This window comes from Taudactylus pleione, unplaced genomic scaffold, assembly GCF_031769625.1.
Source record: "Taudactylus pleione unplaced genomic scaffold, aTauple2 ptg000421l, whole genome shotgun sequence".
NCBI classification, from domain to species: domain Eukaryota; kingdom Metazoa; phylum Chordata; class Amphibia; order Anura; family Myobatrachidae; genus Taudactylus; species Taudactylus pleione.
The window spans coordinates 376,470-397,380 of NW_028284823.1; the positions used below are offsets into that span (position 1 = coordinate 376,470).

General features: G+C 44.4%; 1 protein-coding gene across 2 annotated transcripts in view; it reads right to left on the bottom strand.

Annotated features, from left to right (window-relative positions):
* The window catches only part of LOC148506184 (ADAMTS-like protein 2), a 63,909-nt gene extending 54,760 nt beyond the window's left edge, over nucleotides 1-9,149 (bottom strand). Inside the window, exons 1-3 of one of the 2 annotated variants that reach the window (XM_088447133.1) lie at nucleotides 9,063-9,149; nucleotides 4,767-4,891; nucleotides 4,120-4,195 (exon numbers count right to left, since the gene is read on the bottom strand). In XM_088447133.1, coding sequence (XP_088303259.1) covers nucleotides 4,120-4,195; nucleotides 4,767-4,891; nucleotides 9,063-9,149 — 288 coding nt within the window. Of the gene's footprint in view, nucleotides 1-4,119; nucleotides 4,196-4,766; nucleotides 4,892-9,062 lie in introns of those variants that run through there. The other variant, XM_088447132.1, reaches the window with a different exon arrangement.
* Nucleotides 9,150-20,911: the final 11,762 nt, after the last annotated feature.

Below are 20,911 nucleotides of genomic sequence, written 5' to 3' on the forward strand. Positions count from 1 at the left end.
TCTAAATACTACAAGTGCAAACTTTAGACCATTCCGCTGTACAGTATGTGATTCTAAGAGATCACAAATATCATAGAGTTGGGGCTATTGCTGCAATAAGGTTTTTGCATTATACCATTTTTCAGGAAATGCCTGTGTATCAAATGTGAGGTGCTTATACCGTATAAAGTTACTACTCGTAGCTGAGTGATTTTTACCAACTTCACATGTGTGAAATAAAGTGTAAGCACAAAGATGCTGTTGCAATCAGGACAGACAGTATCAGAAATGGGGTGAAGTGATGGGCCTTCCTGAACTGTTATGCCTATCAGCCATAGCATTAAAACCACCTGCCTAATATTGTGTAGGTCCCCCTTGTGCCACCAATACAGCTCTGATCCATCGAGGCATGGATTCCACAAGACCTCTGAAGGTGTCTTGTGGAATCTGGCACCAAGACATTAGCAGAAGATCCTTTAAGGCCTATAAGCTGTGAGGTGGGGCCTCCATGGCTTGGATTTGTCTTTCCAGCACATCCCACAGATGCTCAATCAGATTGAGATCTGGGGAATTTGGAGGCCATGCCAACACCTTGAAATCTTTGTCATGTTCCTAAAACCATTCCTGAACAAGTTTTGCAGTGTAGCAGGGCGCATTTTCCTGATTAAAGAGGCCACAGCCATCAGGGAATACTGTTGCCACGAAGGGGTGTACCTTTTCTGCAACAATGTTTAGGTAGGTGGTACATGTCAAAGTAACATCCACGTGAATGCCAGGACCAAAAGGTTTCCCAGTAGAACATTGTCCAGAGCATCACACTGCCTCTACCGGCTTGCCTTCTTCCCATAGTGCATCATGGTGCCATCTCTTCCCAATGTAAACGACGCACTTGTACCCAGCCATCCACATGATGTAAATGAAAATGTGAAACATCAGACCAGGCCACCTTTTTCCATCGCACTATGGTCCAGGTTTGGCGCTCATGTATCCATTGTAGGAGCTTTCGGCATCGGACATGGGTCAACATGGGCACTCTGACCGCTCTGCAACTAGGCAGCAAGCTGTGATGCACTGTGTGTTCTAACACCTAACATAGCCAGAATTCACTTTTTCCGCAGTTTGTGCAATAGTAGCTCTTCTGCTAGCCTTCACTCCCCACCCGCATCAACGAGCCTTGGGCACCCATGACCCTGTCGCCGGTTCACTGGTTGTCCTTCCTTAGACCACTTTTAGTAGGTACTAACCACTGAACACTGGGAACACACACACAAACCTGCCGTTTTCGAGATGCTCTGACCCAGTTGTTTAGCCATCACAATTTGTCCTTTGTCAAAGTCACTCAGATCCTTATACTTGTCCATTTGTCCTGCTTCCAACACATCAACTTAAAGAACTGAGTGTTTACTTGTTGCCTAATATTTTCCACCCTTGACAGGTGTTCTTGTAATGACACAAGCAATGTTATTCACAACACCTGTCAGGGGTTTTAATGTTATGGCTGATGGCTGATACATGTGTATACAGTATATCCCTGTATTTATATCTCCATATATGCTGCTTGTCCTGACTCTGAATCTATTTTTCACTTTTCCGCCCCGTGAAATGTGTTTTCTTGTTTGCCACATTCTTCTTCTAAGTTCCACAGCATAATATGAATTAATACAAAGCCCTGGCTGCTTCAAAGGCCATACACAGCCCCGTGCCACTCCTTCAGGCTACCGATGGCTGTGAATGAGTAAGCCGCGGTTATTTGCTGTCCACGCAATGATATATGACTTAGACAGGATTATATGTGGGTAATTACATGCTTTACGTGAGAGTAATTACAGGGCTATGTGTGGATAATGACAGTGTTTTACTTCAGTTGTGCAGAGTTATGTAGTAAGCGTAGTGGGTAACAGTCACATCCTATTCACTTGTGTTGTTTTAGATGGGGGGACAGTGGCCACGTACAGATTGTTACCTGCAGTTAGCAGATCATTTTCGCTTGATATACAAGAAGCATAAGTATCTATTTTCCTCTAATACCGTCCATATTTCTATGCAGAATCGCACCTCCCATTATACCCGTCTGCAGAATATTTTGGCACCTTATAAATAACTGTGTTTAGGTTCAGCGGGAATGCAGACTGCGCTATGTATAGTGTGTGTGTGGGTTGCACAGGTCATAAAACAAGTACACAAATATACTGTACAAGGATACATGATTATTATACTGGTTATGAATTTTAAATATCTTAAAGGAGAACGCCAGTTTGGGAGCTACTCATAAGGCACTCTGGCTGCCCATCCTAGAGGCCTAACAACTTGAATGTTAGCTGGGCTTATTAGGGCTGGATGTAATTTGGCCTGGAGCATACTGGCAGCAATGTCAGCATAGGGGAGAGTAAGTTCTCAAACAGAAGCCCTGATGCTGAGTTGGACATAGATTGTGCTATTTGCTTACATGTAGTTGTACGCCTCCATGTGCCCCCTATCCTTTTGCTTGGTTTGATACTACTCATCAGTGCTGTACACTAGCACCAGCCCTATAGTAAGCACAAGCGTTATCATCTGAAAATAGGCATCATTTACGCTTATATACCACACTGCACAGGCCGCAACTGCGTCAGCAGGCCCTCACTGAACTTTACTTTATGTGAGAACTTCACGTTACAGCCTAGTTCCTTCCAATGTAACTAGAGATGACACTAACGTTTGTACAATTCTGCATCATCTGGTTCTGGAGCATGCACAGTATGAAAACATGCAAGATACCTTCCTCTAACAGGCACACCTTCAACATCAGTCCTAGTTAGTGTAACCCAAAGAGCGAAGCCTTCATTCAATATAGCAGAAGACTGGAGATCTCCCTTAAAGGAAAATTGCTTATAGGCAGTCTATTCCACACTGCCTAATAGGGCAGAATCTCAGCTCAGGGGACATTGATAGCAGCTCAATGAATGTTAGAATCAGGGGTGCCAAAGGGGGGGGTGCGGGTATTAATTACCCAGACTTGTTGGAGGGGCCCGGCGGGGGCCCAGGTCCAATGCCACACCCCACCCTCCCCCTTACTTGTCAGCAGCCCAGCACACGCTGCTGTGTACTGGGCTGCAGTGGGAGACTGCTCACAGCAGCAGTCTTCTCTATCTGTTGGGAAAAGCGATCACACTGATCACTCCCCCACTGGATTTGCACTGGGCTGAGGGGTTCACAGCATCCCCCTCTCCTTCTACGCTTTTTTTCCCTAAGGGGATGCGGCCACGCCTCCCTCGATTAGGTAATGCCCGGGTCCAAGCCAGCTCTCTACAGCCCTGGTTAGAATCTAGCAGTAAAAGCCATGTCATCTTAACATTTGGGAGAGAAGTTCCATGTAAGGCCCGTATTCAATTTGGAGCGAAAAGCCGAAATCGGCGAAAAAGTTTTGCCAATGACTTCATTTCGCCAGGCAGAAAAGTATCACTGTATTCAATTTGAAAGACTTTCCACATAGGCGGAAACTCAATGCAATGTAATAGGCGGTAAAGTATCGCCTATGAATAGCAGGCGGAAAAAAGTGCAGAATTGGAGTTTTGGGGTACAACGTTGCGGGAACCCCCGTGCAGCCTTCAGACAGCCCCCAAAGGTAAACTGTAAAAAAAAAATTAAAAAAAGACTTAATAACACCCCAAAAAAATCACTTTCATTTTGGGGGTGAAAAAAAACAAAGTTGGGGGACAAAGATAAAAACTAGTGAACTTGACAAATGTGTGAGTAATTAGAAGTGGACGTTTTATTACAGGCTCCCAAAGATGAGTCATATAAAGTGGGTGTCAGCACTCCTGAACTGCCTATGAGATAATTTTACTGTAACCCGGGTCAGACCCGGGAATAACCCAGGTATTGACCAGAGTCAAGGCCCCGGCAATTTAAACCTGAGTAGACTGTTTCACACAGAAAAAGGACCCGGGATGATCTGGCATTGCGTGGCAATGTCCCAGGTCCAAATCTCTGTGTGAACAGGGTATTAATGTGGGGGGGAAGAGGGGACTGCAATATGGAGGGGTGAAGTGAGAGAGAGAGAGAGAGAGAGAGAGAGAGAGAGAGAGAGAGAGAGAGAGAGAGACAGCACTGGGGATAACTGTCTAGTATATAATACAACAGTCCAGATTCCCTGTTTACCTGTTTCTGACACAGATGATATTGTTTAGACTGTCCTCCACAAACTGTGCTATCCATTCCTGGAACTGTCAGGAGCCTGCAGGAGAACAGACACATTACTAGATTGCACAACAAAACAAGTGGTTTATTTCACACATTCCCCATGTTTACAGGTGAATCGTAAACTGTTTCTCTCAGTTCTAGGACACACAAGACTATGGAATAAATATAATTGCTTACTTGTGGTTTGTGAGTGTCAATGCCAGACCCTTTGCTCTAGCATAAGGCAATCCGGGCTGGCTTCACACAATATGAAGCAGTGAGCAAATAAGATTGTATTCAGATTTGCTATATAAAATGATCACATGCAATTGTTTCCCCAATACAAATATAAAAAGATGTAATACAGTAGGGCAGATGACACACAAATGCTGATGTACCCCAGTCACGGATCTGACTAATCTGACAAAATTTGGCAGCTCTGTGTAGTCAAACCAGGACATAAACACACACACTTATGGTCATTTGGCTATATGTAGCTTCACATAAGGGCAGCGGAGGCATATTGTGGAGCACGTGGGGAACTTCACCACATGCTATTCAGGTGAATGAACATGTTTGAAAAGCCTTCATCATAAATGGCAATGTACTAGCCTAACAATACCTACCTCTGACGTAGACAATGCCTTTCTCGAGACATCACTCCCCCTCCACAGGTTCTAGAGCATGTGGACCACGAACTCCACTCACCCCACCACTCAGTCACATCTTCATCCCACACCTCACTGCTGTCCTGACAAGACCAGAGAGCGTCAGCAAACAACACAGCACCACAAAAGTAACACCAATCAGAAGCAGAAGTGTCACATATCTAACATCCTAGGCATTAAATAGATCATTACTACACCACTAAAGAGGTGATTCAGTTTGGATATTTTAGAGTCACTTACTTACTTGTTAAAATACAAAAGTAATGGCAAGAACAATGAGTAGTTACATTATGATTTTTATATAAAGTATTAGTAACAATGTCCTAATTCACACAATATAAAGCATAACACTGTTGCAGACTGTGGGTCTGATTCAGATCCGCACGCAAATGCCATCGCAGCTACGATATCTCAGGGATCACAATAGCAATAATATGGTAATGACTCACCTGCCAGCCAGTGCTTAGAGACGCCCACTGAAAGCATCTCACATCTGCTGCTCACGCACACGCTCTCCTGCTGCGAGCAAGGACGCAGTGGCTAATTTATGCACGCCCTGAAAACAGTGTTTAAACGGTCTGACACGCCTGTGTTTCTGTAAACACCCCTCCCCCAAATAATGACTACCTGTCATTCACTTTGCAAGTAATTCTTCTTTGGGTGCATGATCGCTAAACAATCACTGCACGGAGCAGTATGGCTTCCATGCATGATCAATAACTAACAATCGATCAAACTGCGTAAATATCGGCATTGCGTGTGGATCTGAATCATGCCCTGTTCATTATTTAGTGTTTGTTACCAGTAGAATAGATTAGATAGATAGATAGATAGATAGATAGATAGATAGATAGATAGATATTTGGGTTTAGATAGATAGATAGAAGATATTTGGGGATAGATAGATAGATAGATAGATAGATAGATAGATATTTGGGTTTAGATAGATATTTGGGTTTAGATAGATAGATCGATCGATCGATCGATCGATCGATCGATAGATAGATAGATAGATAGATAGATAGATAGATAGATAGATAGATAGATAGATTCACCCTACTTAGGGCTGTAAATATGTACCCGGAGTGTACCGTCACCACTGCCCAATACATGGCACTTCTTCCTTAGATAGATAGATAGATAGATAGATAGATAGATAGATAGATAAATAGATAGAGATAGGAATGGTAGGGAATGGGAAACATTATAGGGTAGGGCAGTGGTTCCCAAACTGTGCGCTGACACTTGCAGGGGTGCCTCAGGTTGGTGGTCCAGCACCAAATCAAATTATTTATGGTCAATGTAATGCAAATATGTGGATAAACAGAAGCGCACACCTGTCACCCACCATATAGATGAGCCTAAGGATGACATATAAGCACAATTTACTTCACTACATTTTTTTCTGAATTTCTCAATAACAAACTTTTGGCTTAGGGGTGCCATGAAAACAATTCTGATGCACTAGGACGCCACGATTCAAAAAAGTTTGGGAATTATTGGTGTAGGAAATGGCAATAAGGCATCATCAATGCAGAAACTTAGAAATGCCCATTGATACAGGTTTGTGAATTGTTATACATGCCAACCCAAACTGTCCCCTTTTTCTCCTGCACCCTTCATGATGGTAGAGAAAGGAACAGGAGCATCCTAAAGACATGTAAGGAATTTAGAAAACAATTAGAGACAGGACGAGAACAGAATTAAACTCACAATTCCCAGAAAGGAAGAACTTAAATATTGAGATTCATCTTAAAGATGTCGGGAGAAATCCTCCCTAAGTGTAGGTCATTTGTCTCCCCCCTTGTTTCTTCTTCCACTACCCCCAGGCCTGGTGGTGGTAAAAGCTGTAAACCTCTCCTCCAGCTAAAACGTTTGATCTCCTACTTAAAAGGGACGCCAGCAGAGTTACACCCCTTCAGTGCTAGAGGGGGCAAGAGCAGAAGGAAAGGATTAGGGAGATGGTGTGAAGTGATAGACGGGGGAAGAGGGAAATTTAGAAAGAGGGTCAGTAAATGCTGACAGATGAAGTATAATAGCCACATCTGTATTCTGGAACCTGTGAATGTTTTTTGTCCATGATAATGAATAAAAGTTGAATACATCATTTGAACAGGAGAGAAAGAGTTAATATGTAAAGAATCCATTACCACTATGGCAGAGTGGTAGTTGGCTGCATGGGGGGCTGCAGGAAAAGTCATGTGCCTTTTGTGCTAAGGGTAACCTGAGGTCTTACCATTCACAAACCACTGAATTTGCAAATTCCAGGGTGATTCTGCACATTGTACATTTCTGAGCCCAATAGCACAGAACCTGAGAACCTTCTGCCCTGAGGCAAGTGACTCTTTTCATTTAATGAGCGTAATCTGTACGCTTTCCAGGGACTCGTAGCACATACAGTACCAAGCGCATTAGTGTTGTCATCTGAGGATAAATTCCCATTAACTCTCTACTGAAACAAAATTCTGCAAAGTATTACAGGTAATCTGTCATGCAAAGGGTTAAAAGTGCACTATGTCTCATAGATTTATGTTGGAAAAGATCACAAAAATATGACCTGGATGAAAATGTAGTAAAGACTAAACAGAATTAGAAATGTCTGAATCTGATTGTGATGTGAATGCTATATTACCCCAATAGCTACAGTTATACCTCCAATAGCTACAGTTACACAAATAGCTACAGTTATACCTCCAATAGCTACAGTTACACAAATAGCTACAGTTATACCTCCAATAGCTACAGTTACACAAATAGCTACAGTTATACCTCCAATAGCTACAGTTACACAAATAGCTACAGTTATACCTCCAATAGCTACAGTTATACCTCCAATAGCTACAGTTATACCTCCAATAGCTACAGTTACACAAATAGCTACAGTTATACCTCCAATAGCTACAGTTACACAAATAGCTACAGTTATACCTCCAATAGCTACAGTTACACAAATAGCCACAGTTATACCTCCAATAGCTACAGTTACACAAATAGCTACAGTTATACCTCCAATAGCTACAGTTACACAAATAGCTACAGTTATACCTCCAATAGCTACAGTTATACCTCCAATAGCTACAGTTATACCTCCAATAGCTACAGTTACACAAATAGCCACAGTTATACCTCCAATAGCTACAGTTATACCTCCAATAGCTACAGTTACACAAATAGCTACAGTTATACCTCCAATAGCTACAGTTATACCTCCAATAGCCACAGTTACGACAAACAGTCCATACTACACTCTCCTATGTGTACCTCGGTATGATGTCATATAGCACATTATCTATGCATGTAGATGCAGAACCTGCAAATGAGATGTACCAAATTAATAAACCAACATGGATACATAGATATAGTCCAGTACATCTATCTATCTATACAGCTTAGAAAACATAGTCACAGGGAGAGCCCTATAGACAATGTATTAGGTAATATATATATATATATATATATATATATATGTATATATATATATATATATATACATCTCTATCTATCTATCTATCTATATTACCTAATACCTGGTTTGTAGGACTCTCTAGACAAGAGACACACACCCACACACCATACATACATATATATATATATTAAAGTACTCTAAACAGACATATAATTCTAGACACACAAACTATGCAGACACATGGCTATTCTGACTGCACTGCACTATATATGCAAAGTATACTACTCTCCTATTACAAAGTATACTCCATTACTATTCAAATGTTGTTCCACACACACATATATGTATGTATATATTATATGAATATATCTAAATATATATATATATATATATATATATATATATATATTTATTTATTTTTTTCTTGCAAAAAACTTATGTCCAGGTTGTTAAACCTGCATGTTGCCATGCATAAAATAATACATCATATATTATTTAGTGGTAGTAGTAGTAGTAGTAGTAGTAGTAGTAGTAGTAGTAGTAGTAGTAGTGGTGGTGGTAGTAGTAGTAGTAGTGGTAGTAGTAGTAGTAGTAGTAGTAGTAGTAGTAGTAGTAGTAATAGTAGTAGTAGTAGTAGTAGTGGTGGTGGTAGTAGTAGTAGTGGTAGTGGTAGATTCAACTTTATTGACATGTTAATGACATGTATGTAAATAAAAGTTCTCTACATGTTATCTGCATGGTGTGTACCTGACTTATCCCCATAGTACCCCCGGCTGCCCCATATGTACCTCTTGCCCTCAGTGATAGCGCCATGCGTGCAGTGTGATGGTAGGTGGGATGCCTGTTACCTTAGCGCTGGAGGTAGCTCCCGGCTGCAGGCAGAGGAGGATGAGCAGCAGGATCAGCCCGGGGGGGCGGCGGTGAGAAACAGACATCCCTGTACTGCAGCTGCGGCAGGAAAAGCCTCGGGACCGGCTGGGGCAGCCCGCTCCCTCCCCGCATGGCCAAGTAATTACAGGCTCTGAGCTGTGTGAGGCTGGGGGAGCTCCGAGCCGGGACAGGGGGAGGGGGAGAGGGGGGCACAGGAGGGACAAGGAGAGATGGGTCAGGGGAGGGAGAGAGGTAGAGAGATAGGACGGTAGGGGGAAGGAGGACGAGTAAAGGGGATGGGGCAGAGGAAAGGGTGTAAGACTGGGAAGGATGACTTTGGATGGATGAAGTGAGAGACAGGCTGAGATTTGGGATGCTGATATGATGGGAGAGCTGAGGTGATGGAAGGGGTGTGAGGAGCAGAGGAGGTGACAGGGGAGGAGAATGAGAGGGGAAGTAATAGGAGGTAGGGCAAGAAGTAGACATATAGGTTACAAACCTTACCAGGGCTCTGGTTGTGGGCACTACTGCAGGGTGTCTGATGGGTCACACTTCAATCCCTACAGAGGTATTTGGGATTTAGGTGAATATTTGTGGCATTGCACTGGGGGTGTTAAAGTTTACCTGACAGATTAAAGACATATAGAACATCTTTATTATTATTATTTATTACCAGTTATTTATATAGTGCACATATATTCTGCAGCGCTTTTACAGAGAATATAAATTCCAAATCTATATTCCAAACACCCCAAAATTCATACTTGTAGAGATCAGGTCATGTTAGGGGTTCGGTATATTAGGTCGACAGTGACCATGTTGATGTGGTCACAATGTCTACAAGTAATTTTTCAGATAACCCTAAAGCTAACTCTAAAGGTGCCCATCCACTAGATGATTTAATTGAGCGATTGAATGATAACGATATCGTTCAATCGTTCATAAATCGTTTGCAAATCGTTTGCAAAAATGTCTAAAGCGACCAGGGATGTGCGCTCCCGCTGGTCGTTTAGACATCTATCATCGGGCAAACATGCTGGACAACCTGACGATAACGTCAGGTTCAGCATGTTAGGAGATAATTGATGAGCCTGCACTGAATGACTGCTCATTCAGTGCAGGCTCATCACAGACTGACAAACGACTGCCCGATTACAATGTCGTAATCATGCAGTCTTTTGCCTGACTTCTAGTGGATGGGCAACTTAACACTACTGTCAACATTTTCACTATGCCAACATGTCATATGTCAATATTTTGTCCATGTCCTTATTTTGTAGATGTCAACATTTCAACCATTTTGACATCATAACATTCAAAATTCTGATGTCGACATTATGACTGCATTCCCATGTTAGGTTTGTATATCCAGGCCCGCCGAGATCCGCGGTGGGCCCGGGTAAAGGGGGCATGGTCTAATCGCGGGAGGCGTGGCCACGCTCGATTCAAGGGAAAAAAAAGTTTTGCAGCGTGCTCTGGGCCCCCTCAGCCCGGTGCATAACCAGTGGGGGGCGCAATCAGCTTGATTGCTCCCCCCACAGGCATATCAGACTGCTGTGGCTGCTTCATAGTCTCCCAGTGCAGCCCAGCACACAGCAGCGTGTGCTGGGCTGCTGTGATGAAAGAGGGGGGGGAAGCGGTACTGGCCCCGGGCCCCCACAGTGCCCCTCCAGCAAGCCCGGGCCCGGGTAATTTGTACCCGCTCCCCCCCCTCTCGGCACCCCTGTGTATATCCAATGTCTGTATACAGTGTAATAGAAATGTATTATGACTAAGTTAATTTGTCAGGTCATGTTGTTTAGGAGTAATGCGCTCTGTATAGAGCATAATAGAATGGTACTATAATCCAGTGGACAGGTCCATTTGGTGTATGTAGCATCTTTTGTCTGAATAGAGTGTAATAGAATTATATCATAATCATGTCCGTAAGGTAGATAGGTATGTCTGCATTGGTGTATCTATAATTGGTGTAGTTTTATTACGCACCCATAATTAAACTTACCTCTCCGGAGTCCCACGTCGGTCGGCACTGCAGTACAGCCGAAATCACAGGGAAAATGGCATGGCAGACATTTTTCCAGTGTTTTGCGCATGAGCAATAGAGAAATCTCTGGGAACGTGGCACAGACGCCATGTTCCCAGGGACCTGCATTTCCACAGTAGATTCTGGCACAAAGCCTTGGTCTACTGTGCTGCCATAGAGGAGGGGGCACGCAAGGAACCTGCTCACAGCCCTCCATCACTCCTTAACACCGCCTCTATATATACTTGTGTTTACCAAATCCATTCCAAAGAAAACCCTAACAGTGCATGTTTAACAGGTCTCCTAACAGAATTGCAAGTGAAATCATTATTATCACCTGTAGATGTATTAAAACTGTCAGTCGGTAAAAAAAATATACCTGTGCTGCAGCAAGGAGATATAGAAAACATGCACTGTTAATGTGTCTTGAGGACTGGATTTGGGAAACTCTGGCATATAGGGGCATATAACAAAAGTTGCCGGATGTCCCCTGAAAAGAAATATATTTTCAATGGGGTAACTGCATATATTAGGGATCCTGGGATTTAATGTGAAGGGACCTTAGTCCCTACTTTTCTGACCACAAAGCAGCCCCCATAGTTTTCTACTATGCTCCGGAATGCCAAACTCCAGATGATGCTAGCCTATAATTGCATATGGGCTACTGTATCAGGGATTGTTTTAGAGAGGATTATCCCAGATAGTGGTGTCACTAGGGGTGCGGGCAGCACCAGGTGACACCATCCTAGGGGGTGATACCAAAATAACAGAGCTGATCTGCTATTTTGGTCTCACCCCCTCAGATGGCGTCACCGAATAGGTCCCCCTTTCGCACACCCACAGGGTAGATAAGTGCCGCACCATGTGTCCCCACAGCTGGTGACACCTCTGACCCCTGGATCCCTCCCCGTCAGCCCCACTGATGTATGCACCGGCTGACGGCCATGCATGTACAGTATGTGCACAGACATCGAACCTGGAAGCAAAGTGACAGCATAAGCTATCACTCTGCTTATAGCTCTTTGACAGGACGGGCTCCTATCAGAGTCAGTCTCCCAGCAAGAGATTGATGCTAAATACGTATGAAAATGTGCTTGTGTGTTTGCATTTATGAGTATATAAAATAAAAATAAAAATTGTTTTTGAAAAAAAAAAGAAAATGTACATTTCCACTTTGCTATTTAAAGCGTAAAAAATATATCACATTAAAAATGCGGATTGTGATAAATATGCCCCATGGAGTAGTAGAACTGTATTATTGTTACATCTCGTCAGACCAATCTGAGTAGGTGTATTGTCCTTTGTCTGTATATAGTAATAGAATTCTGCAATGATCGAGTCCAGCAGTTATTGTACATTTGCCTTATGCAGAAGCTTATATCTATGAGGAGTTCTACACAATATACACAGATTCACATGCTCTTCTGGAACATGTCCCTAAAAATAGTTTTTCCAGTGTTTGTGACTATGAGGATATGCAAATACTAAGTAACTGCACTGTGTGCTTGTCACTCAAAATGCAGAAATGATATGGGAACTACATTTGGAAAGATTCAAGACGTTAGTCATTAAAGATAAGAAGTTATGAATAACTACCCAAATATATTCACAGATTTTAAAAATAAATACAAAACTCATTAGTTTTAATGTAAAAAGAGAACCCTCATCTTCATCATCCATTATACATAAATAGTCACATACATCTTGTTATACATATATAGGCGCTCACATCGTCTTATACATAAATAGACACTCTATATAATAAGCGAGAAAGTGTGTCTGTCTCTCCAATTGTTTGTCCTTTATGTCTGGTGAGAGTTTTGGACTTAGCTCTAACAAATTTGGCAGGATGGTGTAGTTTGACTAGGATAAGATTTTGCCTAGGTTTGAACTTTGCCAGAACCGAACACTGTTACACAAAAATATATACCCGGGATACATTATGCCCCCCCCCAGCAACTGACCTGCCCGTGTCCCTCCAGCAGCCTCTCGCCTCCCCCTGTGTACCATCAGCAGCCAGCTGGTGTGGATTTGGGGCAAACATGGACAGCTGGTGCAATTTGCATCTGGCATCGGTTGCGAGCCAATTGGAGCTCGCAGACTGCCAGCCAATCTGGAACCGCCACTGCTGATTGGCTGCCAATCCGCAAGCTCTGATTGCCTCGTGACAGGCGGCGCTGTCTCTCCATGACTGCTGCTAGTGTGCCACCTGTAATTAGCTGGCATGCCAGCACCATATCAACACTGCTGACACCTGGGCCCCCTCGGCGGCCTTGACTGAACCGGCCCACCTTGTGTGCATGACTGGATGCAGGGGGAGCGGTGGGCCACAGAGGCAGTTTGGGCACCATAGCAGCCGCACCCCTTGCACCCATGGTAGTTACACCACTGTTTGCATGTATGTTAGCAAACAGTGGGGTCCTTTTCAGGATCAATGGAATGGGGTTATAGGCGAGGACAATGTAAACAAATAAAGGCTGTAGGTGTACTTAAGGGCCTAGTCTTCAACCCGGGCATCGCCGGGTATCCCAGCTAGTTATACATATGGGTTGGGTACAGGATGCCGGCAATTTGGATCCCGGCAGTCAGAATCCCGATGTCAGCTTCCCGACAGGGTTAGAATACTGACACCTGTTGGTAGATATTCTAACCCTACCCCTCCTCCTAGTGCCTTACCCTAACCCCTAACCCTCCCCCTAACCCCACTACTTACCGTTGCGATGGCGGCGGTTGGGATGCTGGTGCCGGGATTCTGACTGGTGTCGGGATGCCGGCACCAGAATTGTGAGGGCCGGCATTCTGTACGCCAGGATTGAAATTTCATCCCTTACATATATATGCATTTACATCTTCTTATACATAAATAGGCACTTATTTCATTTCTGCTATGTTCTTCTGAGGAGTTTTTCCCAGTGTCTTGGCTTAAGCTCAAAAAGATTGGTTCCCAGCTACATGTATTATAAGATACTGATCCAAACAGAGCCGTATTACCCCATGGCTGGGCCCCTAGGCTTTCAGGTATTTTGGGCCCCCTCGAACACGCCACGGTTTCACCACACTACAGGTTGAGTGTTGAGTGGGTCTGGTATGCTTAAGTGGAAAATGAGCAACAGTATATGGTCAAATACAGTGGCCAAAAGATTAAAACGAAAGGAGTGTATAATATCTAAGGCAGGGATGGGGAACCTCAGGCCCGGGGGCCGTATAAGGCCTTTGGAATCATTTGGTCTGGCCCTCTGAGCTTTTTTCTGCTAGCCTCATCTGGCTAGCAGGGTGCCTAAAATGGCAACCTGCAGCCAGAATATATGAAGCAGTGCCGCCTGGAGCGTCCTTAGGATGCTTCAGATGATCACACCGCTGCCCTTACAGCTCCCCGGAGCATCATCAGAATGCTCTGGGCATTGCTGTAATCACAGACAATTGTGGCCCGCCCCCTTGTGGCGTCACCGAGCCCGCGAATAATGTTATATATATCAAAATGGCCCTTGGCAGAAAAAAGGTTCCCCACCCCTGATCTAAGGCAATAATGGAGTCTGCAGTGTAGCATTTACTGATAGTGCAGTCACACACTTCCAATGGGATGTGTAAGATGACCCTTGCTGGTGTGCACAACAAACATCTCCCTCATCCTGAAGGTTGTTGCCATAATTTTGGATATCTTTATGCGTGTGTCGTGGTGGCGTCCGGTACTTACCAGTAGGCTGCAGCGTCCATCCTTTCTCTGCATTCGGTGGTGGTTCTCTAATGGGCGACCGGAATCTCTGCAAGTCCTGCGGAATCTCCTGTTTCTGTGTGTGCTGAGGTCTGGAGGAGAAAGAACTTCTTCTAGGTAGCGGCAGTGACAGTAGCTGTGATGGTGGTGGTCACGTGTCCTCTCATGGAGGTGTAACAACCCTGATGCTAGTGCGCTATTGGACCACTGTCTCCTCCCCCCCATTGTCTGAAAGCAAGCCTCAGCAGACTACAAGTGTGCCATGCAACTTCTCCCTTATGCCTTTGGGGTCTCTAGGCTTCAGCCTAGTCAGCTTTATGAATAATACGGCCCTGTTTCACATCACTTTAGCAATATTTTTATCTTTTAATTATATAACTCCAACATGTTATGTAGTTACATACAATCAGGGGCTGGCCGGCAAATTTTAGACAGAAGGGGAGCAGGTCTCAGCCCCCCTCAGCATCCCAGGGAGCGGGTCGCGCCCTCAAGCCTTAATGGCTTTAAATGTATGACTGAATTGAAAGAGCCCCCATGCCAAGAGGAGAGAGGCTCCATGGAAAACTTCAGCAGCCAGAGAGGCTAGTGGTTGCTGCAAGATGCCGCATGGAGCACCAGACTTAGGGGTCTATTTACTAAGCCTTGGATGGAGATAATGTACCAGCCAATCAGTTCCTAACTGCCATGTCACAGGCTGCGTTTAAAAAATGACAGGAGCTGATTGCTTGGTACTTTACCTCTGTCCATTTTATCTCCATTCAATGCTTAGTAAGTAGACCCCAAAGATGGGAAGAGGAGACCCCAAGGATGGAATAGCTGGAGAGGTAAACAAAGTGATAACATTGATAGAGCCCAGACAGTCTGAGTGTCTCCTGTTAGTAATATTCCCCCATAATGTGTTTGCTCGATTTAGGAAGCATCGCTAATGGAGAAGCATGGCTAATGGAGAAGCATGGCTATTGAGTTGTGATATGCAGCAGCAACAGGTGTGGATGTGCAGCAGCAACAGGTGGAAAGTCCCCTTGAAGAGTTCTCCCATACTGTGAAGGTGGTCACTGTGATATGCATCACAGCATTAAGGCCCTGGTTGAGAGGATGGACATGAGCTGCAAGAAGAGTCCCTGGTGTAGAGGACGGTGATGTTACAGTAAGTTGTAATTCTGTGTGACTGTGGAACTACTGCTCCAGGTGCCAGCAATATCTTGTATGTAACCTGGTATAAAAATGCAGTGATTAAGAGTGAGTGCAGTGCTGGCGGAGTGAGGAGACTATGGCCCTGATTCAGACCCGCTCACAGCCGCTGGCCGCTCGCTTGGTTTGTGGTCGTTTTTTATTTATTTTTTTCTCCGGGCCGCTCGCAGAGCTGTGGGAGACCACCCACAGCTTGTGCGAGTGGCCAGGAGACCATCGTGATAATTGCGACCATCGGCCTTGCGACGAGACCCTATGGTAGGGTCTAGGCTTCCGCAAGGCAGAGTGGACTTCCTGCTCTAATACAGTCAGGTGCATAAATATTGGGACATTGACAGAATTTTCATATTTTGGCCTCTATTCACCACCACAATGGCTTTCAAATGAAACAAACAAGATCTGCTTTAACTGCAGACTTTCAGATTTAATTTGAGGGTAATTACATCCAAATCAGGTGAACGGTGTAGGAATTACAACGGTTTCTATATGTGCCTCCCACTTTTTAAGGGGCCAAAAGTAATGGGACTAGCAACTCAAAAGCTATTTCATGGACAGGTGTGGGCTATTCCCTCATTATCAATTAAGCAGGTAAAAGGTCTGGAGTTGATTCTAGGTGTGACATTTGCATTTGGAATCAGTTGCTGTCGACTCTCTATATGAGATCCAAAGAGCTGTCACTATCAGTGAAGCAAGCCATCATTAGACTGAAAAATCAAAACAAACCCATCAGAGAGACAGCAAAAACATTAGGTGTGGCCAAATCAACTGTTTGGAACATTCTTAAAAAGAAAGAACGCACCGGAGAGCTCAGCAACACCAAAAGACCCGGAAGACCACGGCAAACAACTGTGGTGGATGACAGAAGAATTATTTCCCTGGTGAAGAAAAACCCCTTCACAACAGTTGGCCAAATCGAGAACACTCTCCAGGAGGTAGGTGTATATGTGTCAAAGTCAACAATCAAGAGAAGACTTCACAAGAGTAATATAGAGGGTTCACCACAAGATGTAAACCATTGGTGAGCCACAAAAACAGGAAGACCAGATTAGAGTTTGCCAAACAACATCAAAAAAGCCATTACAGTTCTGGAACAACATCCTATGGACAGATGAGACAAAGATCAACTTGTACCAGAGTGATGGGAAGAGAAGAGTATGGAGAAGGAAAGGAACTGCTCATGATCCAAAACATACCTCCTCATCAGTGAAGCATGGTGGTGGTAGTGTCATGGCGTGGGCATGTATGGCTGCCAATGGAACTGGTTCCCTTGTATTTATTGATGATGTGACTGCTGACAAAAGCAGCAGAATGAATTCTGAAGTGTTTCGGGCAATATTATATGCTCATATTCAGTCAAATGCTTCAGAACTCATTGGACGGCGCTTCACAGTGCAGATGGACAATGACCCGAAGCATACTGCAAAAGCAACCAAAGAGTTTTTTAAGGCTAAAAAGTGGAATGTTATGCAATGGCCAAGTCAATCCGCTGACCTGAATCCGATTGAGCATGCATTTCACTTGATGAAAACAAAACTGAAGGGAAAATGCCCCAAGAACAAGCAGGAACTGAAGACATTTGCAGTAGAGGCCTGGCAGAGCATCACCATGGATGAAACCCAGCGTCTGGTGATGTCTATGCATTCCAGACTTCAGGCTATAATTGCCTGCAAAGGATTTGCAACAAAGTATTAAAAGTGAAAGTTAGATTTAGGATTGTTTAGTTTGTCCCATTACTTTTGGCCCCTTAAAAAGTGGGAGGCACATATAGAAACCGTTGTAATTCCTACACCGTTCACCTGATTTGGATGTAATTACCCTCAAATTCAATCTGAAAGTCTGCAGTTAAAGCGCATCTTGTTTGTTTCATTTCAAAGCCATTGTGGTGGTGAATAGAGGCCAAAATAGGAAAATTCTGTCAATGGGCCTGATTCAGAGCCGTTCGCTATTTGCGGTCGTTCGTTCAAAAACAAGGGGTGGCTATTCAAATGATCCGTTCGCAAATTGCAGTCTGTTCACACCTCTAAGTTTGAACGAGCGAGCAAAACATACGCTCGTTTATTTGTTAAAAACGCCCCCTGGCCGCTCGCACCATACGTCATGTCCGCTATTTATTAGATTAATCGAGTACATCGACCAGCGTATGAACTGCTCGCAATTCCTGTGGTTGGTTTTTGCTACCACAATCTTGCGAGCAGTTCTGGCTATAAAATAACCCAGTGACGTGGTCAATGACGCTGCGGTATTAATTATGCACACCCATTAAACGCCCGTTTTGACCTTTAAGCACGCCTGCGTTCGGATCTCCACTCCCCATTTTCAAGCACCTTCCCCTGTTACCACCCACATACGCCTCATTCTGTCACTCAAAATAGCAGGCATTCGCTATATTGCGAGCACATGAATTTCGGCCGCACTGACTGGTTCGCGCATGCGTATAACGATCCGTACGCATGCGCAGATGTGCGAACATTGCTCGGAACGAGCGTACTGCCGCTAGCGAGTGGCTCTGAATGAGGGCCAATGTCCCAATATTTATGCACCTGACTGTAGAGCAGGAAGTCCACTACTGACATCAGTAGTGATGGCAGTAAGACCTCCCAACAAACGTCAAGTGTTCCTAAGGGAACGCCTGCGTTTGTCCAGCCACCCCCTCCTACCCGCCCACAAAACGGGATGAGCTGTCACTCACCATCGATAGCCGCCCCGTCTTGTTGCGAGCCCCGTAGCGACTGAACTGCAGTCGCTCAGCGGGGCTCGCGCACATGCACACGCCGGACGCGGTGCATGCGCAGTGCAGAAACATCGGGCCGCTTGCGAGCGCACATCGCTCGCGAGCGGCTCTGAATCAGGGCCAATATTTTAAGAATAGCATTTAGACTTTGCTATAAGTATTGTGCTGGAGGATTGTGTATGCAATATTTACAATTCATTCAGAAGGAGCTTGGCGTTGAAAATGTAAATACATGTTGTATTATATAACTACAGATTTTGGAGCTGGAGGATAAGGTGTGTAAACAAGTTTTATTTATATTTGTTAAATACTGTAGATGGAGTGGTGCCCAGCATTTGTACAACGTCGGCACTAAGCAAGATGACAACACCCGTGCCCACATCATGGAAGCTTATGTGCTAAGCACCAACATATTTGGGGTCCTGTGGTCACAGTGACATAGACAGAGCTTAAATAGAGTGTACACAGTTTACAGGACTGCCCACCATCAGAAAGGTAGCCCAACTTGAATTATTATTATTATTATTATTATTATTATTATTATTATTATTATTATTATTATCCTTCATTTATATGGCGCCCCAAGGGGTCCAAAGCACCTTACAATGTACAAAAACAGAAACAGTATGAAGTATGAACAAAACAAGAAAGTGACTAAATGACCCAATACACCTGAGCCCCGATTTCCCATTTTGCCGACACCGACCCAATCTGACGATCAGTGTCCAAAACCAGCGATCCACTGGACATTGGCCCTCATTCAGAGCCGCACGTTAACAACAGTACGCTCGTTGCGTTCCGATGTTGACTAACCGCGCATGCGTCGGTGTTACACTGCGCATGTGCGTACGGCAGATCGCGAGCTTTTTTTCTCTCGTTCCTAAAATAGCGTACAGGAAGTGACATGTCAAATGTGATTGACAGAACAGGGCGTTTTTGGGTGTTGACGGGGGTGGAGATGAAAAAACGCAGGCGTGGCGAGGCGTTTTTGGGGCGTACATACATTAGCAGATGCGAACGTCAAATGTGTTCGGACCGTCTCATACGTCACTGAAACATCCGCTTTCCCTTCAAAATGCTCGCACAGCTTAGGGTCAGGATTACTCGACCACATTGGCGATGGCCTTCTCCTCCGTCCCGGGACTCCACGATGGTGCAGCGATTAATCGCGGCTGGTCAGTAAAGTAATTAGTGTTGGATTGAAATCCGGCTTGGTATGTGTTTGGAAAGCAGTTTATTGGGATAGCACAAAAGCGTACGCAGGTGGAAATCAGAGCTGCTAATGTCATGATTACACAATCAATTAGCGTACATTTTTGGGGTTTTATTTTGGCCACAATTTGGTGGTTATGGCCTATTGTAACAATAATGTCATCATCTTTTAATTAGCTCCCCTTTTTTTTGGTTTACTGTGGAATTTGCATCGCTATGTGATTTTTTAAACGTTCCTTAAAGAGGCCTTTTTTTTTTTTAAAGAGGGTCAGTTTTTGCGTTTAAGGCCAGGATTAAATGTAACCCATTTGTACAATAATGTCACAATACAATGTCAGTGTTTTGTTTTTAATTTATTGTTTACACACAAACAAATTGGCCTAATATTGTATTGCCTTTTTTTGTGGCCAAGATATTTGATCCAAAAAAAAATATAACATAACTACTAACATAAGCGTAAATACAAAATTTAAAAACATTTCACAAGAAAGGAGAGGGAAGTTTTGACCAGAAAGGAATATGAGCCAAGCACAGAAGGAGTGTGGGAAAAGTCGCCATTGCTGTCACCGTTTTCTCGCCCGTTTGGCTGGGTGAGGGTGGGCGCCAGACCGGGTCCGGGATGCCATCGGGCTGGCCTGTCCAGAGGCAGATGTTGTGGCCTCTGGACTAGGCACAGGGCTAGGCACATTTGGAGGATTGGCTGATGTTGTGCCAGAGGTGGAGGATCCGGATGTTCCGGCAGGAAGGGAGGTCGGCTCCACCATGTGCTGGCGAACGAGCTGCTCCAGGGCATCGGCGATGCGGATGTTGGCCCTGGTATTTTCCGCCAGGGCCTGACCAATGGTCACGTTGGCCGCAGCATTTTGCTCCAGGGCCTCAGCCACCCGTATCAGACTGGCGTCCATCCTCTGCAGAATCTCCGTATGGCAATCCGATTTAAAATTGAGTTCTGTGAGGA